This window comes from Agelaius tricolor, unplaced genomic scaffold (assembly GCF_023055355.1).
Source record: "Agelaius tricolor isolate 1412-34295 unplaced genomic scaffold, bAgeTri1.0.p SCAF_7, whole genome shotgun sequence".
Lineage (NCBI taxonomy): Eukaryota > Metazoa > Chordata > Aves > Passeriformes > Icteridae > Agelaius > Agelaius tricolor.
This window is the reverse complement of record NW_027269267.1, coordinates 31,086,317-31,105,657: the sequence shown is the minus strand read 5'-3', so window position 1 is coordinate 31,105,657 and position 19,341 is coordinate 31,086,317. Positions and strand designations below refer to the sequence as shown.

Genomic DNA, 19,341 nt, shown 5'->3' with positions numbered 1-19,341 from the left:
CAGCAGCTGTCTGTCTAAAGGGGAACAGATATTGCTGCTAAATAAAGGATGTAAACCCAGGCTGTCTTACAACTGGAAGAACATCAACCCTTACCAATGCTTTAGTACACATTCTCAAAGAGGAATTACTTCTTACTGCTCTCAACAATAAAACGAAGAAGCCTCTGCACTGCAGAATTAGCACGTACTGAAAATATTTGAAAATAACCGGCCAAAGCCAGCACTTAGGCAGAGTCAATTGCTGCAAAGTAAACAAGAAAATTACTTTCTTGAAAGCACCATCTGGTAAGGAGGCACCTCTGTGAAATGAGAAGCTCGTGATTCAGATAAAGAGTTCTGAACACAACCTTGTAACTGTCTACACAGCAAACAAAACACTTCAGTGTGTGAAGAGTGGGAGGAACATTTTTTTGTACAGTTCCTTTACTTAGGAAAGTGTGATCGATTTGGGCCTCTCTAAGCAAAACAAAACGTACCAGAAATAACAGAAGCTCTGAGCCTAGACAAAACAATCCAAAATGAGGGAAAATGGAAGATCTTCATGCACAATTAATCTGAGGAATTGATACACTTTGTTACCAAGGTCACAATATTGCAGAATTATAGAAGGAATCGATTGTTTTTTATGAATGTCATGATTATGCCACATTACTTGCTCAAACTCAGAGCACCTCCCAAATTCTATATATAAATTTGGAAAATAAAAAGTTTTCCAGGATGTGTAGAAGAATCAAATTGAGGGACTTGGGAGAAACATCTTGCCAGAATCTTTTATTTTTTCCCATTCAAGAATTTCTTGTACTTTCCAAGTGTCTGCTAGTATTCAATATTGAGAAAAAACATTAGACTACTTGGAAACTGATCCAATTCTTATGGAGGATTTAGTCTGCCTGGGTGCAAATGAGCTTAATCTTGAGCTTTGTAGGTAAACCTGGGGTGGGGGCAGAGTCAACTCATAAGAGCAGCAAGCAAGGGAGAATAAAAACTTACTCCAAAGTAACTTCCTATCTTCCAAACAGATTTTCCACAAGTACACATAAGGTTTGGGAACACTGCACCTTAAGCAAGCCAGGCTGGGTATTTGTGTTCACTCTTCCTCTGGAATTTACTGTGGTCTCACCACAGGCTCAGTGCCTGAGGTTTGGATGTTCCCTCACGTGCCCTCCTGCCCTTCACTTCCAGTAGAGTGGGGGAAAGAAAGAACCAGGTGATTTCTGGTTCTGGGTAAGTAACTTCTGTTTTCTTTGAATATCTCTATTTGAATCTTGGTTTCCATTGGCAAATGAACTTTGGGTCTACAACATAAGGCTTCGCAGATTTACTTAAAAAGTTGATCTGAGAGTGCTCCACATGAAGAAGCACCTCTTGATGTGCCTGTAGACAACAGTGTCCTTTCCACAGTGTTTCTCTAAGTATGGGCAGAGCTCCCAGCAGATGCATGAAGGTATCAGGAATGAAGTCACCCTTCAGCAATGCCCCTGATGCAGCTTAGGCTCTGGTGACATGTACATAAGTGGCAGAAAGCAAATTTACCTTGACAGTTTTGGTACCCCTCTCAATATAAGAGCTGTTCTCTGTAACACACACCATCACTGATGGTTTACCTGGAACTGATGAAAGACATTGGTGGCAGTTTCAGATCTCCATGCAGCCTCATGGTGATAGATCTTCCCTGAACAGACAGGGAAATCACATTGGTGCTAGGCCCTTGCTAGGTGAACTTCCATTCATGCATCTGATGATCTTCCTCCTTCTGCCCAAGCCAAATAATTCCAGATAAAAGAAAATAAAGCTGGCACAGAGCAGTTAGGTGTTTTCTGATACCATGACTACTTAGCCCCAGCAAGTCTGCATTCTCTTAGCCAACAAGGGCAACCAGCCAGCACTGTGAGGTACCCCAGCCACTAGCAGAAAACATGAGGTACTCGCTCCAGGGCAGGGCTGAGACTGAAGTTGGATATCTCTCCACTTATGATGATGGACACTATATTTCCTCCCTCCTTCTCCTTAGATCTACTCTGATTTAAGAAGCTCTGCAGCCTCAACCTGCTCTCTTACTACAGCTTTGGCCAAAGAACTGGCAACTGAAGCCACCAGTCAGCAAACCCTTCCCGGGCTTTTGGTTTATTTACCTTTTCTCTCTTTTCTCCCTTGAAAAGAAAGCCAGTGGGTCAGCAAGGGAAGAAGAGGATGTTGTGATGAGAAGGGGCAGGGAATCACAGGCAAGATTGAGGATGATGGGTAGTGGGTCTCCTGAGGGCTTTGTGAGCTGAACTGAGAGTAGGAGGATTTTAAGATGTTGTGAACAGGTTGATGGGCTGAGGGGGCTACAGAGAGGTGCCTCCCTTTGGCTTTTGCTATGGTAAAGACAGATTATGCTCTTGGTCACTTGCTGTATACCATTCTCAACATGCCATCCTCAGGTTTGCAAGGACACAGGCCCATAACTTTAAAACTTCCAGCTCTGCCTCTGGCGCAGAGAAAAGGGGACCAGAGCTGTTTCTGTAACTTTGTGGTAAGGTTAACTAGCCTGACCCCAACAAAAGCTTCTGTGTTCAAAATCCAGGTCCTCCCAGGAGCAAGGCTCCAATATGGCTGTTGCACAAAAAGAGCAGCAGATGTTTATGAGAAAAAACGTAAGCAACATTTACAAGTGAAGACATTTCTTCCATGGATGCATGAAGTCCCAAATTTAGCAGACAAGGCAGAACCCCACATATGGCAGAACAGAGCTATAAAAGTTGTCAGCAAGTGATACTCATCTCAATTTAGAAACAACTTGTTCCTACCATGCAACGTAAATGCAATGGAAAACATGTTTGTCTTTTAGCTGCAAGTGTAGTAGGCACAGTCGTTAGAGGAACTGAGCAAAGTGCTGGCACAGATTTACTTTCTTTTTATTCTTTTTTGCACCTGAAAGTATCAGATTTTCTCCTGATTTTTCTTATTCTATTATTCAATAGGTAACAGCTTCAAGCAAGTGCTGTTGGACAGAATTAAGCAGCATTATTTTTGGTTCCTGGTTTGATTAGTGATGCAAGACAACAGACAACACTCTAAGAACGGCATTGCTCAGGGAAGTAGGCATAGTCTGAGATGCTGCCTTTCCAAGGCTTGGTATCTATCTACTAGCAAAGGACATGCAGAATAAGGGGAAAAAAAGCTATTTACAACTTCATGCAGTTACTTTACCTCTATTCTTCTCAAGTCTCAAGGAGCACGAGGATCTGGCTAATAAAAAGGAAACCTTGAAAACCTCCTTTCTTCAGTGAAAGAAATGTTGTTTCAAAAAGCTGTTGTCCAGGGTATTGAAGAAACTCAAGCAGCATTTACAGACACTCCCACATACACTTGCAACCTAAAAGAGCAGTCCTGTAACTGATGTTTGTATGCTCAGACATTCATACAAGGGTGAGTCAATCCAACACCAAAAGGAAAAAAAAAAACCACGCTATAGTATTTACAAAAATGCCTTCACAGCAGTTTAGCTCCACAGCTTAGCTGGCAGGAAGATGTGACTGAGGAACATGATGTGCTTTCCACAATCTGACTTGGCTTTTGTCTCCACATAACTCTGTTTCAGAAGAGACTATCCTGAGTTGGAAGGAACCCATGAGGGTCTTCAAAGTTTTGCTCCTGACAGTGTCCCACCCCCTGATACACTGATGCTAGCCATGTGCAGTTGCCTTGTTCTGGAACACTGCCTCCCTCACAGCACCCTGAAGGTATTTTATTTCACTGGGCTTAAGATAATAAAGCATTTGTTGTTCTTCACTGTAACCATGTACTTTTTTAGAGCTTAGTTTACCGGGCCAGTCAGGTCATGCTTAGGGCTACAAAATAATCCAATAAACTACAAAAGGAAGAGCCCACTTCACAATCATACCCCATCTTTGTCACAACCCACGTCTGAGAAAGCTGAAGGTTTACCTCCTCCATCCCAGCCCTTGCTGAGGGCTCAAGTCCTTTAATCTTTCCCTTATTTTGAGACCCTCCAACCCTCCTTCAAATCCACCCCGCATATTCCCACCCAGTGCCACAGTCTGCCCTGTGTGCCCAGCAAACCCCACTGTGCCACAGCCTCTGCAGCCTCCCCACTTCCTTGCACAGGGGCTAAAACAATTGCCATGCAACTCATGAACCCCAACATCTAACCACCACTGCTTCTGGGATGCCATCTGCTTCCTAAAGCCTCATCAGACCAACTGTCAGCCCTTGGGCTCCTGTCAGGAAAACCAAACTACCACCCCTCTTCTGACAGCAGCACATCAGTGGCTTGTTTCGTTCAGACCGTGTTCACCTCGGCTCTAGCTTTCGGTCCTCATAGTGATAAAGCTTTCCCCAGGAACTTACACTCACATAAATTCAACCTGGTTTATTCCAAATATCACATAAATTAAACACATTTCCCATGAATATTGCAAATACACATGAAATGAACACTGCAATTTTTAAAAAAAGTTTTGGCTTTGTTTATGCAACAAGAAGTGCCAAATGTGGTTAGAACATGAACTTCTCCTGTATTTACTAGATACAAAAAGGTGCAGATTAATAATTTATATTTATACATATGTACACACTCCATTTCATTTCTAGCTTTAAAACAGTAAAAAATGGTTTCAAGTTTATCTACATTAAACATACTCATTTACATCTGGTCAGAAGCCCCAGATAAGAGTTGATACAATCATTTCACAACTGCAAAATTAAGGCGCTACCAAAATACCAGTTCCACTAGTGTAAAATGTAACAGGAATAGAGTGTACAGCTTTCTATTTATCAATTTAAAAGTGGACTGGAGAAGAAGGAAAAAGGAGCAGTAAGAAACATGACAAGTTCTACAGGTTAGAAGTACAAAGAGATCTCGATGACTATCAAATGAACATATTAAAATACAGTAGATAAAAGGCCTCAGTGGCAAACAATTAGTATGCTTCTGAAAGACAAAAAAGGTTAAAATATATATATATATATAATTTTGTAGCTTGAAATTTTACAGGTGAACAACAGGTGTAGAGGTAGAGGGATTTTTTTTTTCTTTTTGGCCTCTTTACGATGTATAAAGAAGGGCCACATTCACCACAGTGAAAAGACTCATCATATATCCCAGCATCCTTGCTTGGACAGCAAGCAAGAAAAGTGTAATGAGCTAGAAAGGCAACAAATCCTGTCTATCTCTTCCAGGAGCTCAGCTCCAATGCTTCCACATGTACCTTGGCAACAAGTTACACCTAAGCACAGACTGGCTGTAACGTGGACATTTCCTCTAGAGAGCAACGAGACAGCTTTTCCCATGAGGTACTACTGGATGCTGCAGATATTATATGGCAGAGGTGATTTGGTAAAAATGAAACTGGTACTTCCCCTTAAAAAGCAAGTACCACAGGGCAGTGGTGATTTTATCTATTTATTAAAGCTTTGCTATTTGATCAGCATTCAATGTTTTGGAAGAAATGTCAGCTTTGGGCTGCTAATATTATTATTTGCATCCATACACAGACAATTCCTTTGTTGTTATCCTTTATCCAAAACATCAGCCACTGAAATATTCACAAACTGCTTTAAACCTTGACTAAAAAAAAATCCCTCTACAGTTCAGCTTTCTTTTCAATAACAATCACTCTATTAACTATGCAGGCCTTCATGAACACAGTAATGTCATTTCCCATGTAGAATGTCTTTACACATTACAGAACAGCAGTAAACAACCTCTCATTTCATAGGGTTTTCTGTCAGAAGTACCTCAAAAGTAGATATCTTGAAAAAATCACTTTTGCAGAGAAGAATATTAACATTAACATTTACTGAGGCAAAGCCAAGAAGACACTAACTAGCACCTTGATTTTTTTTTCTTAAATGCACTCCTATCTGTAAAATTAAGCACATATAAGATCAGGGACCAGCAATATACAAATACCATCAGCATCCTCTTCCAGCTAAACTAGTAACACTCAAAACTAGGCCAGACACACAAACAAGCAAGATTAATGAGTCTTGAAGAAATACACAGCATGGAAAGGAATGGGAAGAACAGGAAGCTAAACAGAAAGGATTGCGAGATCAAATACAGTCCATCTTCTGGTCCAAGAATTAGTTTGTGAAATCACCCTTCAGTAGCTCAGCTGACAGTCGGCTGAAGACCTACTGACTTCTGACATTTCCTCCCCACAAATACAACAATTCCTTATACTTCAGTGAATTCCTCTTCATCATCTTCAAATCCTGGAGGAAATGCATTCAACTTGAATTTTGAGTATTTTGGTGGTGGTAGCAGAACTTGCAGAAGGCTACTGTAGAGGTTATGACATCATTGGTTGTACATTATGCACTTCACAATTCAGAGAATACACTTACAAACCACTTAAATAGAAAAGGCGTGTTCAAGGTAGAGGCAGTTACAGTACATTCAGGGTATGTTACAGAAACCATTTGTGGTAGCCATTTGCTGAAAGGAAAAAAACGGAATTTTTGTTTCCCAGACCACAGAGGTTATAACTACAATACCCAAAGAGAGCAGGTAATATATCCCAATCACTGCATTTTAATGCAGTTTTCTTCCAGAATTCATGTACAAAGTGGAAAAAAAAAAGTTTAAATACCTCTTCATTGACAAATAAGGACAAAAGAACTAAAAAAGAAACCAGGCACTTTGACCATTTAGGTAAGCAGCCATTTCTTCTTACCAGACTTCTGCACATGAACAAGTCTTTACATTGGTCTTGCTATGCTTGCAGCACATGGAGATTCAAGTCAACTTTTTTTCCCCGTTGGTAGTATCAGTTCTAGTTATACGAAACTATGCCAATTGAATTGGTAACACTGAGTTATTTCATTGGCAGTTGAGCATATGTTGATCATTTGACTGACAAGCGATCAATTAAACAGCTATCAAAGTTAGATATTAACAAAACAATACATAAAAAAATAATCAAAGAGACAAATGAAGTTTAACACCTGACTGAAGCTTGCATTGAGACGTGCCTTTATAGGTTCGGTTTGTGACTCCTTTCATGGTGTCACTGTGGGCTGATTTCCATCACATACAGCAACTGGTACTAAACTACAATACTTTCGGTTTGAAACACGTTCAGTAGAGACCACCCCAATGTAACAGGAGGTCAGCATGACACTGCAGGAAGGAGAGAGATGGAAAGCTCCCCACTTTTCATCATCGCTGGTTCCACTGGCAGAGCAGGTGTTCAGAGTAAACTGCAGCATGCCTCCCTCGTACTTGGGGTGAAATCATTATTTCACAGCAGTGTTTATTATACTTTAGTGAGTGGCTAGGTTTGAATTTAGCAGTAAGACTGGCTAGGATTACTTTGGGTTTTCTCTTCAAAGAAACCTAAGTATGTATTTCCAAACATTTTGTATATACTTATTCTGCTACAACATGTAAATCACAAAGGAGGGATTACCTAAGGCTACCAAATAGTGTGCTTATTCAGTAGCTATTATTCTTTCAGATAAACATCCTCAGATGCCTTGACTACAAACGGCTTAACCTGTTTTTTCCCCTCAAACTGTTATTTGCTGAAGAGAGAGAGAGAGTGGGAGATGTGGGTGTATGACAGACTGCCTTTCAATTCACTAACAGAGAGTACTGTTGGTTATAGTCCTTGTGCATACTTCTGCTGGGCAGCGTAACTCCTCTTCTGTTCACTACCTTCAAGAAAGTCTAGGAAACACCTCTTCAATCCACTGTCCAGTTTCCTCTTCCTACTGAGTGAAAATTCAGATCACATGCAGGCCAATGGCACTACTCTAGTACTTAACTCTCTTGGCTAGAAACATCAATTCTATCAAAGTACTTTGAAGCAATTATCCACATCCATCAGCTACATTCTAAATGTAGCACAGCTCTGCAGAGGCTCCATTTTCACCAGGACAACAGGAGAGTGTGCAAGGTTTGGTGAATACCCAGGTAACAAACCGATGCAATCAATGGATGCAGGACGCAGTCAGAAAGGGCTGTTCCTTCTTGAAGGAATATTTAAAAAATACAAAAAACAACCCCTCCCCTTTTGCCCTCCCCCAGAACAACCTGTCATGAGGTGTTTTTGGTGCCCACTCACAACACAAGTCCATGTTATCTGGGTCTTTTGCGAGTCACAAATATCAATACGCGCCGGATGGCGATGAGACGATCCTTCAGGGAGGTCATAGCCAGTATAGCCAGCTGAGCTCTGTTTTCCAGAGGCAACACTGCCAAGAGCCACCAGTACCAGGCAGGACCACTGGGGTTGCTCTGCAAAAGGATGGAAAAACATGCAGTTATGTATTCACCAGCCCAGCCCCACAAAGAACATCACCCTCCTTCTCACCTTCTATTTGCTAAGAAAGTCACCACAAAACAAGCAACAAGAGAACACTTCATTGCAGGTGTTCTCTTTATCTGTATACACCATTAAGATTTATCTCTTCAGCTACCAAATTACACAGGTATATTGTTTACCACGCTTCATGCCAACAGACCAAAATTGAGTAAATAAGAGTCTAGAATGTATAAACCACAGCAACAACCTGTCAGAAAAGAGTCTAGTGTTAAAATTCTGTCTACAGTAAGGCTGCATAAGTAGGCAGGTTTTATTACCTGTGGCTCTGGTTCTTTTCCTGGCATAGATCCAAAATGATTGAGAATTTGCACTTTCATATTGTCTTTAAGTGAAGTGAACCAGGCAACAGCTTGATCATAGACTGAATCATGAAGGCGGACAAGTTCTTCATATTCTGGTCCTTCAACCTTATTGTTAAAAGAAGGGAGATGGAACAAAACAGGTTTGATACCGTGGAGTCCACATGCTTCCCCAGAAGCAAACGAAGCAAAATAATGCAGTGACTACAGCTGTTCAAATGTCCTTATGTAAACCAACTGTGCCTAAGTCTCAGATTTCAAACCTGTGATGCTGGAGTCTTTTTACCCTCCCCTAGGTGTCCTGAAGTGATATTTCTTGGAGCAGTAACTGCCTCACTAGTATCCATTCCTAAATGCTGGCATAATAGAAGAATATGCTCTCTAATCCTGGGACATATTTATAATCTCAAACCCACAACCTCAAGTCCCTGTCACAGAATGACCTCTGGACAGTGGTACATCATCTGGCAAAACAAAACAAACACTACTGCCACCGAGCACAGAGACGGGGGGGCTACAGCACTTAAGAGACCAGCACTATTTTATAGAAGTGGTAAGGCCATGGTAGGACAGCCAAGGAGAAGGAGGAGGGTAGACACCTGAGCAGGCAGGAAGCAGGGAAAGCGATGCTTTCCCAATACCAGAAACAATCATGAAGAAACACCCTTATTAAAGCAGAGTGTTTTAGTTGCACAGGCCTACTATTAGCTATTAGGGAAAAAAAAAAAAAAGCATAAGCAAAAACCACTACAAATTGGTGATTTGTGGGGTTTTTTGGGGGTTTTGATTCTGGATTTTTTGGGGTTTTTTTTTCCCCTTTAACATGTGCACATCACATAGGTGATTTCACCTATGCTACCCACTCAGGTACACATCTGATCCACCTGCTCTAGATGCCCTTCACAATCAAGGAGAAGCAGTTCTAGAGAACAATTAATCTCATCTTAAGATAAGTATCTAAGAGCATATAAAACAGGTAGCTTTGGACTGAGATTTTTGACCATCAGACATGTGGATGTAGGGCACTGAACAGACACCAGTCTCCACTGTGAGACAAGGTGAATCTCACTCTAATTATGAAGAGGTGGATCTCTGGCACCATCTATAAACAATGCCTGTATACCTGAGTTCCACTACTCTTCACTAGGGATTTAAACAGAGCACAACCCTCACTCTGAACAGATTGCCTATTCCAGCCTTTCACAGGCAGAGGCACCTCCATGAGCTCAACCTTTCCTGTCCTGGCAAACAACTGCATCACCCTACTCAGGTTAGAAAAGCACTGCTAAGGCTTTACAGACTTTCACTTCAACTGTGAGAGTACTCTAGAGCTGTATGACAGAACTGACTTCATCAATCAGCAGGAGATTACTGCTAAGCTCCATGTTAACAGCTACCAAGGTTTTATAGACACAGCCTAAAGATGATCCAAAAAGCATGGCCAAAAATTCAACTTTTGGTCAACACCCACCACAAACACCTGCCTTGATGCAGCTTTGCTAAGAGGACTTGTTTTTAAAATCTACTTTCCTCTCTGCATTTCTGTTCTCAGTCAGCTCTAACGGATGCTTGTACAGGGCATGGTTAACTACGTGTCCCTAAGAACTCATTTTAAGAGCAGATTCCCACATTTATCTGAGGACCTGTTCCGTAAATGAGAACTTGGAGGACATATGAAGTGTGCCAACTGTCTATTCAGTGCAAGAGAACACTCAGTTCTCTACCAACGGGAGCATGTGCTTTTAGAAGGCTTTAAATTCTGTACCAGTTTTAAAATGTTACTCTGACCTCACCTACACACCATGACCTCAGCATCCTAGAAGCTACTTTGAGATCCATGAAAAGAGTGTAACACTTTAAGCAGAGATAATTATAAGGGAAAAAAGGAAGAAAGGGAAAGAAGATACAAAGTTTGTTCCACGGTTTTTAAAACAGAGCTTTAGTGAATTTGTAATGATATTGGCTTAAAATAATGCACAGCTAGCTTGAAATGCAACAAGGAAAGGCTATTTAAGTGAATCCAGCAATACATGGGTATGAATAACTTTGCACCATAGATCACCTTTTTATCTTCAAGATACTCGATGTTTGCTGTGTTATATCCATCTCGCTGGCCATGGCTTAAGACCCTAAAACGACGGACACCAACTGTATCAACAACTGAGCGTCCATCAGGAAAAAACTTTACGTCCCTGATCTCTAATATACAGCCATGATCTGCAAATCTGAAATGACAGAAGGGCATAAAAGTGGAAGTCATCAACAAGTGTTTATAGACATCAGGACAAATACTGGGCCTAATTCACCATTTCTTAGTTGAAAGAGGACTCTGCTTTGGTGACAATACATTTCTGCTTATTCACATAAGCCACACAACCCCCACCCTTTCTGCCTTCCCTCAGAGGACCTGGGCAGCAGCATTTTCAGGGCAGGTTTATGGGGTGAGAGGGCTGGAAAGGGACAGGAAACTAAATGAAGCATGTTTCATGCTGGGAATTGCCAGCTGCTGGTGGCAAATTCATCTGGTTTGCAAAGAAAACAAGATGGGTAAAGATACCGTGAGGAAAGTACAGAAAGTGAGGAACAAATGCATGGCTGTGAGGGCTATCCCCCTACTCCAAGGTGTAAGCAGAAGACTACAGGCTTTAGAAGAAAAATGTTTTCCATATAACAAGTCTTTTCTTGCATTTGTTTCCTTTAAAAAAAAGTCAAATCAAACTCAAAATACCCTCTTCAAAAAACACTTTTCCATCCACTATATTTAAAGTAGTAGTGTGTTTTAATCACACCCTGGAAACAGGCACGAAATTAACTTTTACTTTATCAAGATTACCTAACTCTACCTTAGTGGTCCAGTGATTTCACTAGAGAGGCTGATTGCACAATGACTCTTCACCACAATACATTTGCACATCTACAACTCAGCCTACTGTTAAGCAGGAGAAAGCACTGTATCTAGTCTCAATCTCAAGATACCAAACCACAGGGTCTGATAAATTCTTCATCATGGAAATGCTTGTTTTACTAGGGCTTGGTCATTTCTTACAATGGAGTGATGAAGAAATGACTCCTGTTTCTGGTCTACCAGAAATCATGGGTTTGGGAGGGGTGGGGAACAACTGTTCTCTCCCAGCCAGTGTACAGGAAAAAATCAGGAAGAGCAGGAGGAGCAGAGCTGCACACAGCTAAGTCCTGGTGCTCTACCAACAGAATTGATTAATAAAAGCAAGTCTGTTAGTTTGTTACAGCAATATTACACTATACACTATTTAAACAGCTACATAACTATTGTTTTTAATTAACGATTTTAGTGACATTCATACTGGATCTTGAAATTAATACAGAAGTGATGATTTTGTCTTTTTTGTCCTTAGAGGAGTTACTTTTGGGTAGACAGGGACCTGAATCAGAGAGACAAGAAAGCACCTGGAGACAGGCATAAAATGTGCTGACAACATTAAGAGCTTGTATTCTTTTACCAATTATAAGTTAAAATGGAGACGTAAACCAGAGGAAGGTAATGAACTAAACATGCTCTGTCACTGTGTTTTTAAAGGGAGGTATGTAGCCATGTCTCAGCAGATGAGGCAAAACAAGTTTCCCTGCTTCTTGTATTCCCAAGTTGATTTCGCAATTTTGAATAAACAGAAGAACTTCTTTACTTGTGTAAGAAGCTGGAACAGCCTGGCAGGTGTCTGCAGATTAAGGTTTCCTGCACTTCAGTGGTTTATTTAAGTCATCGAGCTCAAAAAGTTTAATTATTTCAGTAACTCAAAACAGACATGACTTAGAAATCTAACCATACTGTTCATTTTAAAATACCCTTCATGATGCTATTTAACAAACCAATTATTGTGTTTTGGGGATTGTAATACCATGGCTCTCTGTATTATTATACCCGATTCCAAATAAATTTGGCTCTTCCACAAGCCTGCAGGGATGTAAGGAGAGTTATCACCGAAGTCCTAGGGTAATTCTGTCCTCACTCTCCCAAGTATTCGCTTCCAGAAAATTGGTAATAGACCTGAAAGGGCCTGTGGAACATCAGCTGCTGCTGGAGTCTGAACTCCACTGAGTGCAGTACTGAGAGCATGCCAAATGGCATTGCAGCACAGCCACGGCTAGCTGGAAGCTGCAGCATCTCCTGTACTCTTACAGCTACCTTACTGTCCAGTCTGGGAAAAAATAAAATTTCCCTCCCCCCAAGAAGCATGGAGTGGACAAGGAAAGGCTGCCACGCCTCAGTAATGACTGACCCCTTCTCAGCTCCAGTGATGATCACATACAAAAATGCTGTTCCTGAGGATGCCTGTCTAATGTGTTCTTAAAAATTCCCATGTTCATGATCCATTCTACAGCCTACCAATGTAGCTTCTGAAGTCAGCAACTATTGCATCTCATAAGGCAAACCTCTCAAGATCACCTCATGCTTCTCCCATGAGTATGGTCTCAAAACCCCATTATCTGTAAACATTTAAACTTGAAGGCTTTAGTAGAATCAGAGGATAGTTTTGTTTTGTAAGGGAGCTTTAATCTAGTCAGTCTCTGCATAGGGAGCTGGAACACATCAGTGTCAGAATTCACAAAAATGAATGAAAGGTATGATCATATAGAAAGACAATGTAACCCACTCACTGCAGATAGTTTAGACATTGCAACACAGCAGTAAAGACAAACATTCAAATTCAACATCCAGCAGCAAAACAGACTTCTCAGCCAAGTGTATACTTTGTCTCATTAAAATGATACCACTCTTTCAAGAAAGCTATGGGAGGTCTGAATGTTTTGTCTTATTTTTGTTTTGCCTTTTTTTAAACTGAGTAGACAGAGGGGGAACCTTACCCAGACAGTCAGTTTTCACTGGAACAAACAGGCCAGCAAGCTTTCCAAACACGCAGCCAATTAAATGCTATTTTTGGAGCCTGTAGTAACAGGATGAGTTGCATTCTTGCTATTAACCAACAGGAGAGTAATAAAAGTACTTCTTTGTGTAAAAAGGAATGTTTAAAGTTCAAAACTAAGAAGTAAGCAACTTTAGTATTGGTTCATACAGGACTGGAAGGAACCACAGTGGTTTGGGGAGACAAGTATACTGTGCTGCAGTATTCCATTAGCTCACAGCAGCCTCTGCAACAACAGGACATTCTCAGCTCATCTCCTTACCCTTTTAATTCATCAGCTAAGCACATGCCAAACTGCTTGGTACCAGTTTCCATGCATCTTCTTATCATTAGGCGATAGCGAGGTTCAAAGACATGGAGTGGACAAGGGATGGTAGGAAAGGCCATGGTACATACGAAGATGGGCACATCCTTATTCAAACTGTAAGAAAATTGTTAAAAAAAAAATCACTTTTCTGGGTGCTGCTATATTCAGCATATATCCTTAATAGAAGACAAATGGCTTCCTTAGACTCAATCTTTCTAAATGCCTATCTCTTTGAGGTTTGCCATTTTCACAAGACAAACAATATTTCAGGACTCTTTTCCTTAATACATTAAGTAAATAATCCCTCTAACCTACTTCCATAAAGGAAAAAAGTCAAGAAATAGCCAATTTCCCAAAAACATGCACAGTGATACATCTTATACACATGGCAAGATTTTGGTGACAACTTTTCACAGTAATAAAGTACTTAAGACCCAGTCATGTTCAAAGCAAGATGGCAGAGAATCCCCAAACTCAGTAAACCCCTTTGATTTCAAAGCCATTAATCCACTTAATTTTTTTCAGGATTAACTGCATGTTTTGTTTTACTTTTTAGCTGAATTATAGCACAACATCCGCAAGTCACTGACAAAACTGGATCCTTGAACTTTTCCTGACCTGAAGTATAACCCATTGATAATTTGAATTCTACTGCCAGAAAACCCCCACTGTGACTTCTAAAGCTGTATGTTGTTTCATAGGAAAGAGCAATTATCTTTATTTTAAGAATATTGTTTTGCCTCTCCACCATCCAAGCACATTGTTACTTGTTTATCTGCATTATACACATCAAAAATACAAAACATCTGGCAGGTTCATTTACAAATTCATTCCTTTGGTGCATTTTCATAAGCAAATTAATCTTCTTCAGTAATTTAGACTGAAGAATACATTTTTGTAACAGCTGTCAATAGTATAAAGAGAGCCTACTTTGACAATTCCTTCATTTCTTCATCATAAACTTTCTTCCTTTCAGATAATTCCTCTGGCAAGTAACGGACTATCAGCTCTTCTGTAAGGACGGTCTTCTTGTAAGTTCTGCTTGCCAGAAACTACAAGGAACAGTCAACTCTTAAGTCTGGTAACAAGAAAACAAGTAACATCTCTTCCTCCCAAGCCCATTCTTCCCTGAGGCCCAAGTGCACATTAGTTAGGACTGTACAGATTCCTTACCCTTTTAAGCTTCCAGGCACCAAAGCTTCCACTTCAGCCTATGTGGTTCACCCCACTGTCCTTTTAACCCCATCCCCTTTTTTTGGAAAAGTTGTACTGGCAGGAAGAAAAGGCAGTCCATCCTCACTTTTGCAAAGATACATGCATCTTTTTCATCTACAGCTGTCAGCTTACTGGCAAGAAGCACTGTGTATGGGATACCTTATGTCTGCTGCTAATAAGTGTTGACCAAGGGGCAACCATTCCTCATGTACCACAGTTTCCACACAAACTGGAAATTTGGTATGAACATGGCTATGGAGGGGTTCCCTAGGCATGAGCCTGATGTGATACCAGAAGCCTCCATTTTTTTAAGAACCAGCTAAACCACCTGTATTCCAATGAATGCCAAATATACCCTTGAGTAAATGAGGTCTGTGCACAGCTTGATGTTGTCGGTACTGTCTTGTTCTGCTTTCAAGGAATCATAGAAGTTTGGGTTGGAAAGGTTCTTTAAATGTCATCTAATCCAACCCCTTCAGTGAGCAGGGACATTTTCAAACGGATCAGATTGCTCAGAGCCCCCCATCCATTGCTCAGAGTCCCCCATCCAACGTGACCTGTAATGTTTCCAGCAATGGACAATCTGCCAACTCCCTGGGCAACCTCTTCCAGTGTTTCATCATCCTCCTGGCAAAAAATTTCTTACTTACATCTAATCTCTTTAAATCAACTCTCTTTCACTTTAAAAGCATTGGCCCTCTACTAAAATGCCTGTCCCTATCTTTTTATAAACCCCCTTGAGGTACTGTAAGGCCAAGAGCTGGTCTTCCCAGAGCCTTCTCCTCACCAGGCTGAACAACCACAACTCTCAGCCTTTCTTCACAGGAGAGGTGCTCCAGCCCCAGACCACATTCATGGCCCTTCTCTGGACTTGCTGCCCCCCTGTGCTGGGGACCCAGAGCTGGGTGCAACATTCCAGGTGGGTCTCACCAGAGAGGAGTAGAAGGACAGATCCCGTCCCCCACCCTGCTGGCCACACTGCTTTGGATGCAACTCACAAGTAGAGCATAGAAAATCTCCACATAGATGTTTTCAGAAGAACACAAGTTTGTGCAGTTTAATTGGGGCAAGGACATACTTACTTCTGACAGCTTTTCCTTGCAGAGTGGGCAGAGTGGATTATGGTCAAGGCAACGCTCAAGGCATTTGAGGCAAAAGGTGTGTCCACAGGGTGTGGTAACAGGTTCGAAGAACAACCTTAACATGAAAACATCAAACAGAAAAGCTAAGCTGCCAACAAAAACAATTCCCAATGTGTGGAGAGGAAAGAGTCCTAACTCTTTCTTTCTTTTCTGCTTTTGTATAAAGCACAGGTGACAGGCATTATCCAACGATACAAAAGAGGTTTTCCTTTTTACAAGTGGTAAACAATGGAGAACTGCATACATAATGGAAAAAAAACACATCTGTAAAGATTCACCAGATGTAAGGTTCAGCAAAAAGGAACAGAATAATGACTTTGACATTCTCTGGCAGGTTTTTCTTCTTACACCATGGTAACTTTTTTCAGAAGCTAGAGAGGCTTTGTTATGTTAATGCCAGGTCAACACAGTCATACCTCATACAGAGGGAACACTCAAAGTCCGATGCATCCACCAGAGTCGTCGGTATTTCACTTGAAGTGTCAGTGGTGTTTTCAGGTAAAACATCTCCATCTAAGTAGTCAAGAAGATTATCTTAGTAAAGTCATAAGCATTATTGCATTTTCCAATGCTCTTTGCATAACTCTTCCATAAAAAAACTGATTTGTGTCTTTTCTGAAGTTTTGTTTCTAACAAACATACCTCCCATCTAAGTTTTAGATTTTTTGGCAGGAGATCTTTTGGAGAGCAGAGGATGACGTCTGTGGCCAGAGAATACACTTTAGAGCTGAATACCCATTATTTGCTTCTCCAAAAATGATTGTTCTGTGGGTTTTTCTAGGCTAGTTTTTAAAATATTCTGCTATTGCTTTCCCACCACCACCCTCACATCAGCCAGGCCAGATGTTTTTAAGTACATTAGGTCCAGAATTTAATTTGTTTACACACAGTCAAAATATTTCATCACTGCTTATTATAGATTTCTCAGCAGGGGTAATTTTTCTTACAAATATAAAAAGGCTTACATTTTTCTAGACTAGGCTGTTCTAGAAATCCCAAATTTCAGACAGCTTAAAAGTTTAAAGGACTACTGGAGCTGCATGAGCTAACACAGCTTTTACTAGCTCAACAATCTGCAAACAGAGAGGCAAAACACTTCACTTAAAATTCTACCCAGATTGATTTTTGGGGGTGGTTTATATCTCTGGGTTAAACTCACTTTAAGGGTATGCACTTCAGACTTCACAGCAGCATTATTTAGGCTCAAAAGCTATCAGCTCCAGCTTCTGTTGACATTTACACAAGCAAATCCTGGAACTTCTTTTACAATTTGCATCTTTGTGATGAGTTGCAAAAGAGCTGTGACTGCTGCCTCCACATGTTTTTTATTAACCAAATTCTTCATCATTTAAAAGCCCTGTTTTTTCTGTTAAGTTAAAATACTAGGATGCTTTGTTAAAGAGTAACTTATGCTCAGCATCTGGTTTATCTCGAGCACAGACAGGATAGGTGGTGTGTGGCCTACAAAGAAAAACAGTGCTATCTTTAACCTACATCTCACATGTTAGCATTTAGTAATTGCAAGAACCTGGCTGAGTTAATTCTGCAAATAGTAACATGGCACTGGGACCTAGAACACACCAGAAATTAGTGCTTATGGGTAAAACACGATCTCTGGCCTTCCCTGTGAAGATACAGGTGGGTCAGATTTCACAATCTATTTACTGAGTCTGCAGTTCACAGGCAAGTACAGGGGTTTTTTTTCCCCATAGCAACATGATCAGAAACTGGCCATATATATGTATCTTTTGTAGAGGTCAAAGACAGACAGCTGTACTAGAAGACTTGCAAGGAACAAGTCAAACTCCTGGAGGTGTGGGTTGTTTTTTTTTCTTTAGGGGAAAAAATTCACACCAGCACAGCAACATTTTCAAAGTCTATGTTAACCAATTATTACACTGCTCAGTAAAGTATTGCCTTCAGCATTTAAAGCCACTCTGTAGGTCTTTGTTAGAAGCTTGAGAAGCATAACAAGCAAGAAGCAAATTGTAAGCACAGCTATCAAGTAACAGAAAACTGGGGAGTGGGGGCTTAGTACCCTTGAAAAGGCTTCTTTGTTTGCTTGGAATATTTCATATAAAGTTGCATGTGACCACTTCTAATGCCAGTTAAAGATTAGTTTCTGGGCTTACTTCATCTTTCAATCATATAGAAAGACAATGAAGTTCAGCTATATCTGAGACCTAGAAAATGGAAATGGCACCACCAACATGAAGACTAAGTGAAAGTGGATTACACACACATTACACTGGAAATAGCCCATTTGAGAAAGAAAAATACAATTTTCAGTCAGTGAACTTAAACTGCTCTGGAATAAGTTAAATAGGTTGTTAGAGCAGAAATAGATACACCAGAGAACAAAATATTACCCCAATTCCTGTAGGGAATGTTTTATTGACCCCTATAAAAAGGGAGGAGTAAAAAGTTTACAGTTTTTCAGTATGTGCAAGAGAAATCACTTTTCTAAGCCATAACACAAACCTTTTTTAAGAATCTTATTGGGGACATCCAAACTCTGCAAATCCCTCATATCACTGGACAGCTTTCTTTTTAAGCCAACCCCAGGTAAACTGGAGAGAATAGCTCCCAAAGACTTCTTGTTGTCATCAAAGTAGAGATCCAGAACATGATGGGTAACAGAAGAATCAGTGCTTCTGAATACATCAGACTCTTGGGACGGGGTTTTTGTTAACCTGAACATAGTATCCTAGAAAAATAAGAAGTTATATACAGCATGAGACAATTTTGGTTTGCTTTTATCTATTAGTTTTATCAGCAATAGATCAATGTTCCCACAAGGAGCCTAGCAATGGAGAAAGGTCTGTATCAGAGGTCACTTCCCAATTGCATGAAGTAAGGCCATATCTCTCCCTACAGCTCCTGTCTCTGGGAATTATGTTCCTGTCATACTAAAATCTTCAGTAAAAAAAACCACTAACACAACTGACCCCCACATGAAGGCATCACATTGTTTTCTGAAGAAAAAGGTTCACTCTTATTTTTTTGAGGAAGTACATCCCAATAAGAGATCCAACAGCAATGGAGAGAACAGGCTTATCATTAAAGTAAGTGCCTACTCAGGTGCAGACAAAGACAATGGCACACAAATCAGAAAGATCCATATACTATTTTTGGTATTTT

General features: G+C 40.6%; 1 protein-coding gene across 2 annotated transcripts in view; it reads right to left on the bottom strand.

Moving 5' to 3' along the window:
• Window positions 1-4,360: 4,360 nt before the first annotated feature.
• Window positions 4,361-19,341, bottom strand: part of LONRF2 (LON peptidase N-terminal domain and ring finger 2) — a 34,409-nt gene continuing 19,428 nt past the window's right edge. The window contains exons 5-12 of one of the 2 annotated variants that reach the window (XM_071430803.1): window positions 18,682-18,907; window positions 16,617-16,713; window positions 16,141-16,255; window positions 14,774-14,895; window positions 13,799-13,957; window positions 10,698-10,860; window positions 8,594-8,743; window positions 4,361-8,248 (exon numbers count right to left, since the gene is read on the bottom strand). In XM_071430803.1, coding sequence (XP_071286904.1) covers window positions 8,090-8,248; window positions 8,594-8,743; window positions 10,698-10,860; window positions 13,799-13,957; window positions 14,774-14,895; window positions 16,141-16,255; window positions 16,617-16,713; window positions 18,682-18,907 — 1,191 coding nt within the window. In that variant the 3' untranslated portion in view covers window positions 4,361-8,089. The remainder of the gene's footprint in view (window positions 8,249-8,593; window positions 8,744-10,697; window positions 10,861-13,798; window positions 13,958-14,773; window positions 14,896-16,140; window positions 16,256-16,616; window positions 16,714-18,681; window positions 18,908-19,341) is intronic. The other variant, XR_011679745.1, reaches the window with a different exon arrangement.